This window comes from Erigeron canadensis, chromosome 6 (genome assembly GCF_010389155.1).
Source record: "Erigeron canadensis isolate Cc75 chromosome 6, C_canadensis_v1, whole genome shotgun sequence".
NCBI lineage: Eukaryota > Viridiplantae > Streptophyta > Magnoliopsida > Asterales > Asteraceae > Erigeron > Erigeron canadensis.
Window position 1 is genome coordinate 34176781 of NC_057766.1, and position 13292 is coordinate 34190072.

The following is a 13292-nucleotide window of genomic DNA, read 5'->3' on the forward strand; positions in this document are numbered from 1 at the left end:
TTTGGGTTGTATTTGGGTGGAATGCAAATTTCACCGGGACCAAAATTGGCATAAAGTTAACAACATGAATAAAAAGTGTGATTTTCGAATAGGAAAGTGATTGAATAACAACTAATCTTAATCTTATCTTATTTTAATCTCCATCTTCATCTCTACTTCATTATAAACATTTATTCACTCTATTTTTTGACAAATTTTTAAATCTGATGGCGGAACCCGAACGGCTAAGGCATGACTATCACACTCTGTAACCAATCACCCCCACCATCTCACCGCCGTAACGCGCGGATATTTTGTCTTGTCTATACTAAAAACGCCCACACGGACCTAAAACCCAACATACCCAAGACCATAATTCTCATCATCGCAATAATTAAGATAATCGATAAATATTTCACTATTTCCTATATGGCTATATATATAGAAAGAAAAAATTTTCTTCAAAAAGTAAAAGTTTGATTTCCTTGAGTTTTCACCGGTTTACATGGCTACACCTATTTACATGATCGAGCTAGAACATACTTGGTAGGTTTAATGATTTCAACATAACATAAAAGAAAATCATACATGTCGTTAAAGGGTACGCAAATCCATATATCTAAACATGTATGCATTATATTACATACATTTGGCAAAAATGCTAATGATAAACATATCATATCTTATTATAATTTTATCTTAATCTTAATCTTATTATAAGTAATATATGTGATAGGAGTTAAAGAATCTCTTCTATTAATAAAAGAAGATTGTGATGATATCATGATAATATAAAAAAACTTCCATAACATATTAATATATTATTTTAATATATTTTTATGACATCATCTTAAAAAATTTAAAAATAGGCAAAATAAAAAGAAAACTTATTACAAGATATTATGATTCTAAAATGATTTACAAGATAATCATGAAAGGTTTCTATTTTACTTAATCTTTTTGAAAGAAAAAAAAAACCCTAAAAATCAAAACCTGTATAAATAATTAATTAATTTTTTTTAGCATCTTTTTCAAATTAACTAATTGATATTTTCTTTTTTCCTCTCGATGTTATGATAACTAAACTAAAATACAAGTATTATCAAAAGGGTTGATATTGAAGTGGGAAACAAATTGTAGATTAAAATTTGTTATTGTAATATTACTTTGGAGTTAAATCAATGAGATTTGAATTATCATTAAATTTTCAATATAGTTAATGTAATGTATATATATTATATTTTTTTAATAAATTATAATCTTAAACATCAAATTCTATTCAGCTACCCGCATAATATGCGGGTTGATTAGCTAGTTGAGAAATAAGAAGAGACAATTTCTTTAATAATAAAACGATCAATCAAATAAGGTTATAATGTGTTTTGAATCTACAAGCCAAGAGTTAGAGATATTCTAAGTCTAATAAGAAATTGAATTTTTATACAATTAGAAAAAAACTAATCTAATAAAATAAATTAATTAAAAAGACACATGTCAATTAAGGTTTATGTCACGTGTCGTTTCAAGATCATCTCAATGTTGTTTTAATTTATTGGTAAATAATAATAATAATAATAATAATAATAATAATAATAATAATAATAATAATAAAAAACATTTCCATTAAAACCAAATAGATTTTACAAGAACGGTACATGTTTGTTTAATTATTATTCGAATAATAATAATAATAATAATAATAATAATAAACATTTCCATTAAAACTAAATAGATTTTACGAGCCGAGTCGAGAAGAGTTTCAAGATATTTAGGCTTGTTTGTTTAATTATTATTCAAATCGAGCTCGTATAAATTTTCAAAATTGAGCTCGACTCGACTCGACTCATTAGTGTTCGAGCTCGAGATCGAAGCTCGTATAGTTATTTGAATACTTGTATAATTAACTTAGTTCGAGTTTCATTTCCATGTTTAGGAGCTCGAGCTCGATTAGCTCGTGTTATAGAACGGTACATGTTACCATTAAACATTTATCGATCCTCGTGTATACTCAAAACTTTGATCACATTAACATGAATGGAAACAATCTATTAAAATGTCCAATATTGAAATAAAGTTAGTCATTTTATACATATAGTTATATGTTATCCTTGTAAAAAGAACTTTGGACAAAATCAACTATATGATATTCATTTTCGTTTTAGTACTAAATAATGTCTAATATGTAACACCCGTCGTTTAAAAATATGGATTTCCAAAAACTTTCGCCTAATGGCGTTAAAAGAAAGCGGAATTAAACCTTAAAAGTCCAAACCAACAAAATCTGTTTGATTTATTCATAAAATGGTGTTACTAGCCATATCATCAAAACAAGTCTAAATGGAAATCCATTGGTTGCCCAACATTAAACAACCGACATTATAGTAAATACAAATCATAAATATCTAAACATAAATGAATGTCTAATGCGAGCAGCCACTATGGGTAAACTACAGCCAACTTCAAGATCATCTACCCATGCCTCACATCTTCTCACATCTACCTGCTCACTATTGTTGGACCTGAGGGCACAACACATTTTAAAAGAGCAAGTGTTAGCTAACGAATTAGCTAAGTAAGATAACACATAGTTTATAAAACGTTTGTCCATTTAAAACATTATATAAAAGTCATAATTACATCGTCAAGTCACATATCACATCGATGCATCACATCATCCATAACATATCATCGCATCAAACATCATCATCATAGATTGAATCACCTAATTGTGCCTAATCATCTTTTACTTTACATATAACATATAAGCATCATCGCATAGTGTGACATAAGTCACTTACATTAGGCGTGACATAAGTCACTCATCACATATAAGGTGTAAGTTTGTGTGTAGGCGGTCATAAGACCTAACAGGAAACCTCACACCCGACTAGATGGATAAGCCTTACGGCGGTCCATCAATGTCGTTAAGGAATGACAAGTCAATCCAGGAGTAGTCCGTATGTTCAAAGACATTGGTGGTTAATCACGCCACCCGGAGATACTCAAACCACGTAATTATGTTACAAGGAGCCACCCAAGCAACCATATACGCACCCGCCGGGCAAGGGCAAGTACGGGTTAAGCTTAACACTTTCATATCATATACGAGCTCGGTTTACATCACATATAGTTTAGGTGTCCACGTTACCTAAACATCATCACATATCATCTTTTTACGTTTGGGCCCTTAAACGTGCACGTGTCATGGCAACTTAACAAGTCTAGTGAACTAGATGAATAAGCCATGTAGTCATGCACACTTTACATATTATCAACATATAACACATTTCACTTCATCTCAAGACATTACATAGCATTTCATAGCATATCATTACATCGCATGCATTGTTACATAACGTACATCATCATATATCATTGCATATCGTATATCATTACAACATTGCATATCATTTATCATTATAGATCGTACATCATTTCATATCATCTATCATCTCATGTCATATATCGTTGCAAAACACCTATTATCTCATATCATATTCATTTCATCTATTAAGCATACATAGCATCTCATATCAGTACATATCATTGGGGTAGCATTTCAGGCTTCAATATGCATCTACATAGCCCATATCACCTCCCGTATAATCCCGAATACACATAAGCAAACAAGATACCATTTGGGGAAGTTATTATATGAAAACTATGTTTTTGTTGAACCCTCAGCGTGTCAAAGTAGTGTATCTTACCTCGTAGAGGAGCACAAAAAGATAACGTAAGTTACCGAGCTTTGCAAATATTCCCGACTACCGATAATCATTAAACGATATAATAAGCTAAACAAGTACCTACTTACTTTTGTTCATGAATCAAGCCTAAGTATCTATAAACATGACCCATGACAAGGCTTGATGCATTGGAGGTTCGTTTAATACATAAGGGCTTACATAACTCGACGGAACTCGACATTCACTTACTAAATTAACCTTTCTGGAAACTTGACATCATCATCATCTTTTAAAAGTATTACCATTAGAAAGTAGACTCTCTCACGAATCTGCACAAACCTTATTGTTTAACCTTCAAAACTTAAACAAACACACCCCAAACGACCCATAACCTTATGAATGACTTTTGTACCTCAAAATTCACCATTTTAAGACCATAATGATGCAATGAAATCATTGATTAATCCTTACTTGATTTGCATCACATAATTAAACGTTTTAGGTCAACGAATCAACGTTTAAGACATCAATTGATCATCTAATGACCTAAATCAGTTATGGATCTGATTATATGATTGAAATAACATAAAATCAATGTTATTATACATGGGATACCTGGAGATTACAAAGAGAATTCAAAAACTTGATTAAAACACTCTCGAATCAACCAAACGAAGATGAAATCGAACAAGGAATTGATTATGGCAATGGGGAATGGTTAGGGCTCAAAGAGAAAAGGATATTATGAACGATTAGAAGCTAAAGACCTGCTCTTTGACCCTAATCCCGTTTTTGACTTTCACCCTATGTCAAAACTTGTCCCTAAGCTTCCAAACGTCACATTATTAGCCCTAAACACCTATATGAACTATATACAACTCAATAAACACTTTGAACACCTCTAAAGGCATATAACTACATCTTAAACACATTACTACATCAATCAATAAGACATTCAAGTCTCACACGCATAACACATTAACTACATATAAGCTTTAAATTTAACATGGACGTAACGGACACGTTACGTTGACTTAACGACTCAAGTCAACCGTTAAATAAAAAGTTTGGGATGTTACATAATATGTATTAGTTATCAGTTATGTTACCATTAAACATTTATTGATCCTTATTCGTGTATAATCGAAGCTTTGATCACATTACTATAAATAAAAATGATCGATTAAAATGATAACTATTGAAATAAAAATAATCACATTACTATAAATTAAAATGATCGATTAGCTAACACTTACTCTTTTGATACACTATTAAAGTATTTAGTCTTGATTTATATTTTTATTTAAGTAATGGTTAAAGACTTAAAGATTTGAGCTTTTATATAAAAATATGTAAGGATAATAATAAAAAGATGGTTGTCCTTAGTGGTTAAAGGGTTCTCCATTAAACTTGGAGGTCATGGGTTCAACTCTCCTTACTAACATATAAGTGATATTTTTAACCTTGTATACCAAGGCTCGAGTAGCTCGACTAACTCGAGTAGCTCGTTCGGATCGAAAAAATAATCGATCTTTTGAGCGAGCCGAGCCTAAAATATTTTTTTAAAGCTCGGCTCGTCTAACTAATCGAGTTCCTTTTTTTTGTTCGGGATCGACTCGAACTCAAAAAAATTAAACTCGAACTTGGTTTAAACGAGTTCGAGCTCGAGCAGCTCGCAAACAGCTCGACTCGATTACCACCCCTAATAACATAAAAGAAAATCATACATATGAGCTTAAAATATAGTTTTGATGCAGGGTTAGAAAAAATAATGGGCCAATGTTTCCTAATTGATGTACATTATTTATTATTATTTGAATTAATAATGGATTTTATTTATTTATTTATTTACCCTGTATATTTTATGTCCTATGCTAAAAGTATGACTTTTTGGTGATATATAAATGTAACTCTTGCGATATTATAATCTAATTATCAGGTGTTATAAAATACTAACTTTTATATAATTTATATCTGGTTTTTAGCCATTAATGTTAAGAAGGGGATGAATTGATTATAAAAGTTGAATAATCGATGTTATATATTATATGGTTCTGAAACTTCTGAGATCGATTTTGTAAACTATATATGCATAAGCCACGGATATAAAGTTTATTGACTACGAGCTATTATCATTGTCTAAATATTATAAAGATGCTTTCATTATCCAAATTACAGTTGAGGTTCATCTTTAAATTTCAAATTATGGATAATCTCCTCGAAAAATCCGGTGGGATATATTGGAGTGATAACTTAAATTATCATTATCATAATTGTACATATATATAGACATTGTTTCTCGACTTATTGGATTAGTTTTTAGTCTATTACTGACAACTCTTAATAATACCTTAATTTCATTATTCATCATTATAAATCATAGTCACTAGAGAGTTAGTGACTAAAACATCACTTATTTGATTATAATAAAATTAATGACGGGCCTAGTAAAGATTTTTATTCCATCTATAATCGAATAATTTCTAATAAATATATTTTTTTATAGCAAAATCACTTGATGATGTAATTGTCCTCTATTCTGTGATCCTCGAGCTCTCCTCCTCAAAGAGTCAAAGTTTAATTAAGAACACTCACGTGTCGATATATACTTCTTCATATGATATTTCTTGTCATGAAGATTATCTTTTGAGAAACGGTAATCTTACTCAAACACATATGTAACAAATCAACACGATGAAAAGGTAAACTAAGTTACTTTTTTTTTATTTGATTTATTTTCTTCATTATCACACATCCTACAACTCTATCTTAGTTTTTGTATAAATAAATAATGATAATAATAACAATAATTTAATTGGCAAGAGTATCGCTGTCTTTTATCATACATAATTACTTGTACTTATATAAGTGCAGTATAACAATTTATCTTTATTCTATTTGATCTCCCAATTATGACTCGTAAACTTATACTCGTATAATACTACATAGCCTAACAACTAATTAAAGTAATCAATTAATTTTTTTATGCAATTTAAAGTAATCAATTACATGATTATCATGAAATTAAATATATTGTAGATATATAATATCTGTGGTTATCACAACAAAGTATAAGCGATCATATATAAACAAAAAGCCTTTTTCATATACAATTCGGATATCATAGACGATTACTCAATTAGTGTATCCTAGTCCTTTTTTTATATAGGATCACGAAACTATATATATATAGATTTCCATGTTTTGATAGGTATCCAAAAAATCCATCCATAATATATATATACTAGTCGAAATATCTCATCGCTTTTATAGATAATGCACCTCTCTTATATATAATTTGATCTATATATGCATCTCACACCATTTGCGTGAATCTAATCTCAACGGTTTTCCTGTTGCCACCATCCATCCACTTTTAACTCTAATTTATAATTATAAATACCCATATATATCACTCACACACAATTCCTCTCAATTAAACCACACTCTCTATTTGCCTAATTTGCACCACTCTTTGTACACCTTTAATTTCTCTCTATCTTCTGCTTCCAGACATGAGTGCTCAACCTCAAACCGGTCCACAATACTACGGCGATAACAATAGTAACGACGGCAAGGTTAATATCTCTTCTCTATATATCAATATACATACTTTCAATTCATTGTCCTAATTTTTTTTTTTTGTTTATATATATGATTTCGTGTTTGTTTTGTTTGCTAAAATATCTTTATATCATCTTAAGAGTCTTTTTGATCATCGGATCTATTTTTAAATATTTCTATGCGTTTGAAAAAAAACCTAATCCTATATTGTGTCTATTGTACGTGGCGCCGATCTGATCGAGAATATACATGTATATATATAATTTTTGTAACGTGAATCTTGATGAATCTTTTGAGTTGCCTCTATGAAACGACAAACATAAATGTGTACGTGTTCATGAGTCGTCTTGAGGTCGGGTGTCAGATCCGAATCTTCTCCTATTGTATAGGAGGACTTTTTAAAAGCTATTTTTTGTTTTTTTTAAGGGGATAAAACATATACATTTTTCATAAGTATTAAATCCAACATGCATGGTTTTAGGCTATATTTGCTAAGCGTTACTATTGGCTATATTTATGTTATTTATTTGTTAAGAAATTAATATGATGGTATTCAACATTTGTAGCCAATTTTTTTTTGATACTTCATAATTCTGTATATATGAAAATTATCTATGTTTCAATGTGTATACCTTAATGTATATGATACCAAAGTTATTACTACGTATTGAAGAAATATATATTTTTATAATGTATGAACTAATTCTCTTATAAAAAAAATGGTTGATTTTTAATATTGGATTATTATCGGTTACTATCTGTTTGTGGGAAACCTAATTATTGTGTTTAGTTTACATGGAAATTACGTTTTACTAAAACTCGGAAGTTAGTTCGTCAAATATATATTTTAGTTTGGCATCTTCTTATTAATAAAACCATATATGGCAATTTGCGCTAACTGACTATAAAAAGGTCTTTAAAAATACGTTACACACGCACATAAATGATGTCTCTCTCAAAAGTTTCAGAAGAATTATAGTTGAAAATTTCTGTTTTGCTAATTTAGCATGGTCGGTCACAAATATGACTTGAACTCATTTTTTTTAATCATTTCGGTAATATACTTAATTAACGTCATGATATAAAAGTGACCGGTTGCTTGATTTATAGGGCCGATTGAAGAATTTGATTTTAACATTAATATAATTTTCGGAACAAAAATTTTACATAAGAAATTGTGTCAATTAATGGAAAGAACCGGACATCTTCTAGTCCCCTATTACCCCGTTTCTTTTATTATATTTATATGTATGTATATAGTATAACAAAATGACAAGCTTAATTAGCTGTAATTACTGCTACTAATTTTTAGAGTAACACTAACGAGTTACTAGCTATAGTAATTGATATACTTCCTTTTTTGTCTGCGAAAAATAATTGTTCTTCCAAAAAAAATAATTTTTTGATAGTACTAGTTATTTATACGCCAAACAATATTTTACCATGTTAGAATGCTGTTAGTTGTTACCCACGTGATATTTGAAAAGTATGCATATCTAAATAAATAGAAGATAAAGTTGAACACGCTAAAACTGTCGCACATAATTATTTCCATTCCACGTCTCATATTTTCCTTTTATCCCTCCTTAGTTTTTGGTTATACTAACAACGGTCGTTTGAGATTACACTTTAAATTGATTATGTGATTGTAATGTTTGTAAAATGTAAATAGTTTTTAAAAAAATTATATAAAAAATGATTATCTGCTATGGAAAAGTATTTTTGAAGAAGCATGTACAATTTTTTTGAAGAATCATGTACATTTCAAAATTTGCAAACGTAAAATCTATTTTGTAATTGCAATACTAAACATGACGCGTTTTTATTATTGGCCCGGGTCATGAAATTAAGTATTACTCCGTATTTCTTTTTCCTTTCCAAATTTGGTTAAAGATAGTCTTAAAATTTAAAACCCCCCAAAGAAATTGACACTTGGAACACCAGCTCCTGTTTGTTCTTTAACTTAATTTACTACACACTTATTATGCTAATGAAATATGTATGTACATATAGCAGGTTGACAACAGAACTGAAAGAGAGAAAAAACTTGAAGAATGGCTTCCGATCACGTCCTCAAGGAACGCAAAGTGGTGGTACTCCGCTTTTCACAATGTTACTGCCATGGTTGGAGCCGGAGTTCTTGGTCTCCCCCATGCCATTGCCCAACTTGGATGGTTAGTTATCTCGCTCTGCACCTTTCCTCTTTTTTACATGTGACAATTGCTATGAGAGATATGTTAATAAATTTTCTTGATTTATGTAAAAGAAATGATGTATATATGTATGTTGTGAAATATATCTCAGGGGTCCTGGACTGGCAGTGTTGTTCTTATCATGGGTTATAACTCTGTATACATTATGGCAAATGGTTGAGATGCATGAAATGGTCCCTGGGAAACGATTCGACAGGTACCATGAGTTAGGCCAACATGCTTTTGGAGAAAAACTTGGTCTAGCTATCGTTGTTCCACAACAAGTAATCGTTGAAGTTGGTGTCTGTATTGTTTATATGGTGACTGGAGGACAATCCCTCAAGAAATTTCATGATTTGGTTTGCGGGACTAACTGCCATGACATCAAGCTCACTTACTTCATCATGATCTTTGCTTCTGTCCATTTTGTTCTTTCCCATCTCCCCAATTTCAACTCCATCTCTGGTGTGTCTTTGGCCGCGGCAGTCATGTCCCTTAGGTACGCTATATTTTCTCCCCCATCTCACATAGAGGCCGGTGACATTATGGGCGGGTCAGCTACCTTTTGCTTTTATGAAACAGCTTATGGGTTGGGTGATGCTGGGTTGGGTTCAATGTCAACACTTTTGTCTATTCTAAGTTCTGTTTAAATAAACAATCAACATGCATGTTAAGTATGATCACAATAATGACTGTAATCTTAGCTAGTACAACCGGTTTGCATCTTTATCGTTTTTATTTGGCCCATTATGATATAAAAACAACACAAATTGACATTTTAGCTTTGTAACGTGACAATTTTAGAATTAGCGTAAACCAGGTTCAGTTGACCGATTAATAGTTTCTTGTCTATCTTTTAAAGTCTAGAGATTGTGTCAATCTTTTGTGAATAGGCTTAGGCCGATTATCAACCTATTTGACCCGTTCTACCAATTTGGCTTGTTAACTTTAAGCAATTTTCTTTTGTATTTGACCCATTTGACGTGTCTGCACAAAACCCAAACCAATATTGACCCGCCATAGGTTGAAACTCAAACCATTTACATATAGATATTTTAGACACTAAAACAAACACGTGTGAAATTGACACTAATTTTGTGCTGCAGCTACTCTACAATCGCATGGGCTGCTTCCTTGAAGAAGGGTGTGCAGCCAAACGTAGAATACACATACAAACCTCAATCCACAGGAGGGACAGTACTAAGCTTCTTTAATGCACTGGGTACCATTGCGTTTGCTTATGCTGGCCACAATGTAGTCTTGGAGATTCAGGCCACTATTCCTTCAACCCCTGAAAAGCCTTCAAAGGGTCCCATGTGGAAGGGAGTGGTGATCGCCTACATTGTGGTCGCCATATGCTACTTCCCAGTTGCTATTATCGGGTTTTGGACTTATGGAAATACTGTCTCGGATAATATCCTGATCAGTTTGGAGAAGCCCACCTGGCTCATCGCTGCTGCTAATATGTTTGTGGTGGTTCACGTTATTGGAAGCTATCAGGTTCAGCTTCTATATCTCACTTTAGTTATAGCAAAATATATGGGTACATGTTGAAATGGATCGGGCCGGGTTGGGTTGATATGAAAAACTTTTTTTTCTTCTGAGATTTCCTTAAACAAACTAATATATCAAATATATATATATATATATATATCATCACCTAAATTTATATTTAGAATTGTTTATGCATTAAAGAATACTTTGGATGACTTTTAATCACTTCGAGTCATTTGGGCATTTTTTTTTAAGACTATAGTTATTTTTACTTGCTTGGCCCATTATAAATTAAAAAAAAAAAACCCAACCCAAATCAACTCATTCGTAAGTAAATGAGATGAAATTGCCACTACTTTCTTCATTCGATCTAATGATGCTTGTTTGTTTTTCCTTTAGATTTATGCAATGCCAGTGTTTGATATGCTCGAAACTGCGCTGGTCACCAAGTTAAACTTCTCCCCCAGCTTTATTCTACGCTTCATCACTAGAACCGTATATGTTGGTAAGCACTAATGAGGCGACCCAGTATGGCATTTCCAAATGAACTGAGAAAAGAAAAACTAGAGCACTACTTTTAAAGTGTTATCATACGTACTTTTTTTTGTTATTATGCCTATCACATTTACTGTTATATGGTCGCAGGTTTAACCATGTTTGTTGCAATTTGCATCCCGTTCTTTGGAGGGCTTCTCGGATTCTTTGGAGGATTTGCATTTGCCCCAACAACATATTTTGTAAGTAACTTCTCATGTAGATGAATGGAACCATTCTAGGTTATGTTTCAAAAACTTGTCAAGCGAGTTAAACTAATAATGCTTGCGCATTACATAAATCTTGATATGAGATAAGAGTTCGAGTCTGAGTTCTTATAAACTTGAACTTGATAAAATCTTGGCTAATTTGCACCCCTAGCACAAAGTGTAATATTAATCATCTGACAACTAGTATATATACATATATAAATTAAAACGTTACATTGTGAACAAAAAGTATATCTGCCTTTCTAGACAGTTCTAACTTTGTTTTTTGATGTTTCAGCTACCTTGCATCATGTGGCTTACTATCTATAAACCGAAAAAAATGAGCTTATCTTGGCTTACTAACTGGGTATGTACCTTAATTAGCATCCCCAAACGTGTTGTTCACTTTTACGAATAATTATCTAAACGGTTTAAATCGTGTCTTACAGATCTGCATTATACTTGGAGTTGCTTTGATGGTAGTATCGCCTATAGGTGGATTGAGGCAGATCATTCTTGATGCCAAAAGTTACAAGTTTTTCGATTAAGTTGGACGTTTTAGTAGCTAGATATTAAACAAGCTATATCCTACAACTTAGAAGCTTGTGGTGACATCCTTATTTATAAGTCTAGATAGTTTTTAGGAAGTTATTTGTGGACTTTAAGATTGTTTCCTTCATTTCCATTCTATTTCCAAGTTTAAGTTAATTTGTGTATGTATATGTTTTACTTTCGAGTAGTAATTCAGGTTTTTATTTTAGCCAATCGGATAGTCGGAGTACCATACATGTCTTCTTTTTTCACTACTTAAATTTAATCTAGTTTTTAATATTTCATTGTTTGTGCATGTTTCTTCATTGTTAGGCCTCTCCCTAAGGATGAACACCCTTTCCCTCTTCCACACTGCCATGTCAGCTTTTTTCTCTTTTCATCCACATTTTCTACAATCACTCCTTATAACCTTTCTTCCACACTTTTTATTTTGTTTATTTTATATTTACACAAAATTAAAACTACATTACAATTAAACATTACAACTAAAAATAAAACACATAACACACTTAAAAATAAAGCATTACAAGGAAAAATAAAACATTACGATTATTAAAAAATAAACTACTCGTCGGCGGCGGTCTGGTCGTCCTCGTCCTCCTCTGGGTCGTGGCTAGGAGCCGGCGGTGGCGCCGGTGCTGCCGGTGCATAAAACGAGCTACCGAAGTTCTCTCGCAAGTATTGACGATATTTCATATGTGCTTCAAAGTCGTATTGCGACAAGCCCATCGAAATTGGTCTCGCCAAAAACTTCATGAAATCTCTAATCTCGGCCCGTCGCAAAGCATCTTTTTGTTCTTGAAGATAAGAACTAATCTGTTGAGCCGTTTCAAAACCCGAAGATCGGCCCGATGTGGCATCGAATGAACTAGACAACCTATGGCTAACGTTACGACCCAGTGGTCGCCTAATGGGGTCTGACCCAAATAAGGCCTCAAATGGGGCCGAGGTGGGGGTGGGAATAGGAGTCGGAATGGGGGTCCCGCCTAATGGAACATCATCGGCGGTCAAATCTACCGCCGGAGATTGTCGACTACTCGTGGCCTCGTTTACATTCTAAAAGTTGGACAAGGTTTAAGAAG

At 32.2% G+C, this 13292-nt stretch overlaps 1 protein-coding gene across 1 annotated transcript; it reads left to right on the top strand.

The window, feature by feature from the left end:
* Positions 1–9248: 9248 nt before the first annotated feature.
* On the top strand, positions 9249–12235 carry LOC122605618 (lysine histidine transporter 1-like). Its single transcript, XM_043778578.1, has 7 exons — positions 9249–9403; positions 9534–9920; positions 10528–10921; positions 11315–11420; positions 11561–11652; positions 11957–12025; positions 12108–12235. Exons 1-7 carry the CDS (start codon positions 9351–9353, stop codon positions 12204–12206), a joined length of 1200 nt encoding a protein of 399 aa, XP_043634513.1. The 5' UTR covers positions 9249–9350; the 3' UTR covers positions 12207–12235.
* Positions 12236–13292: the final 1057 nt, after the last annotated feature.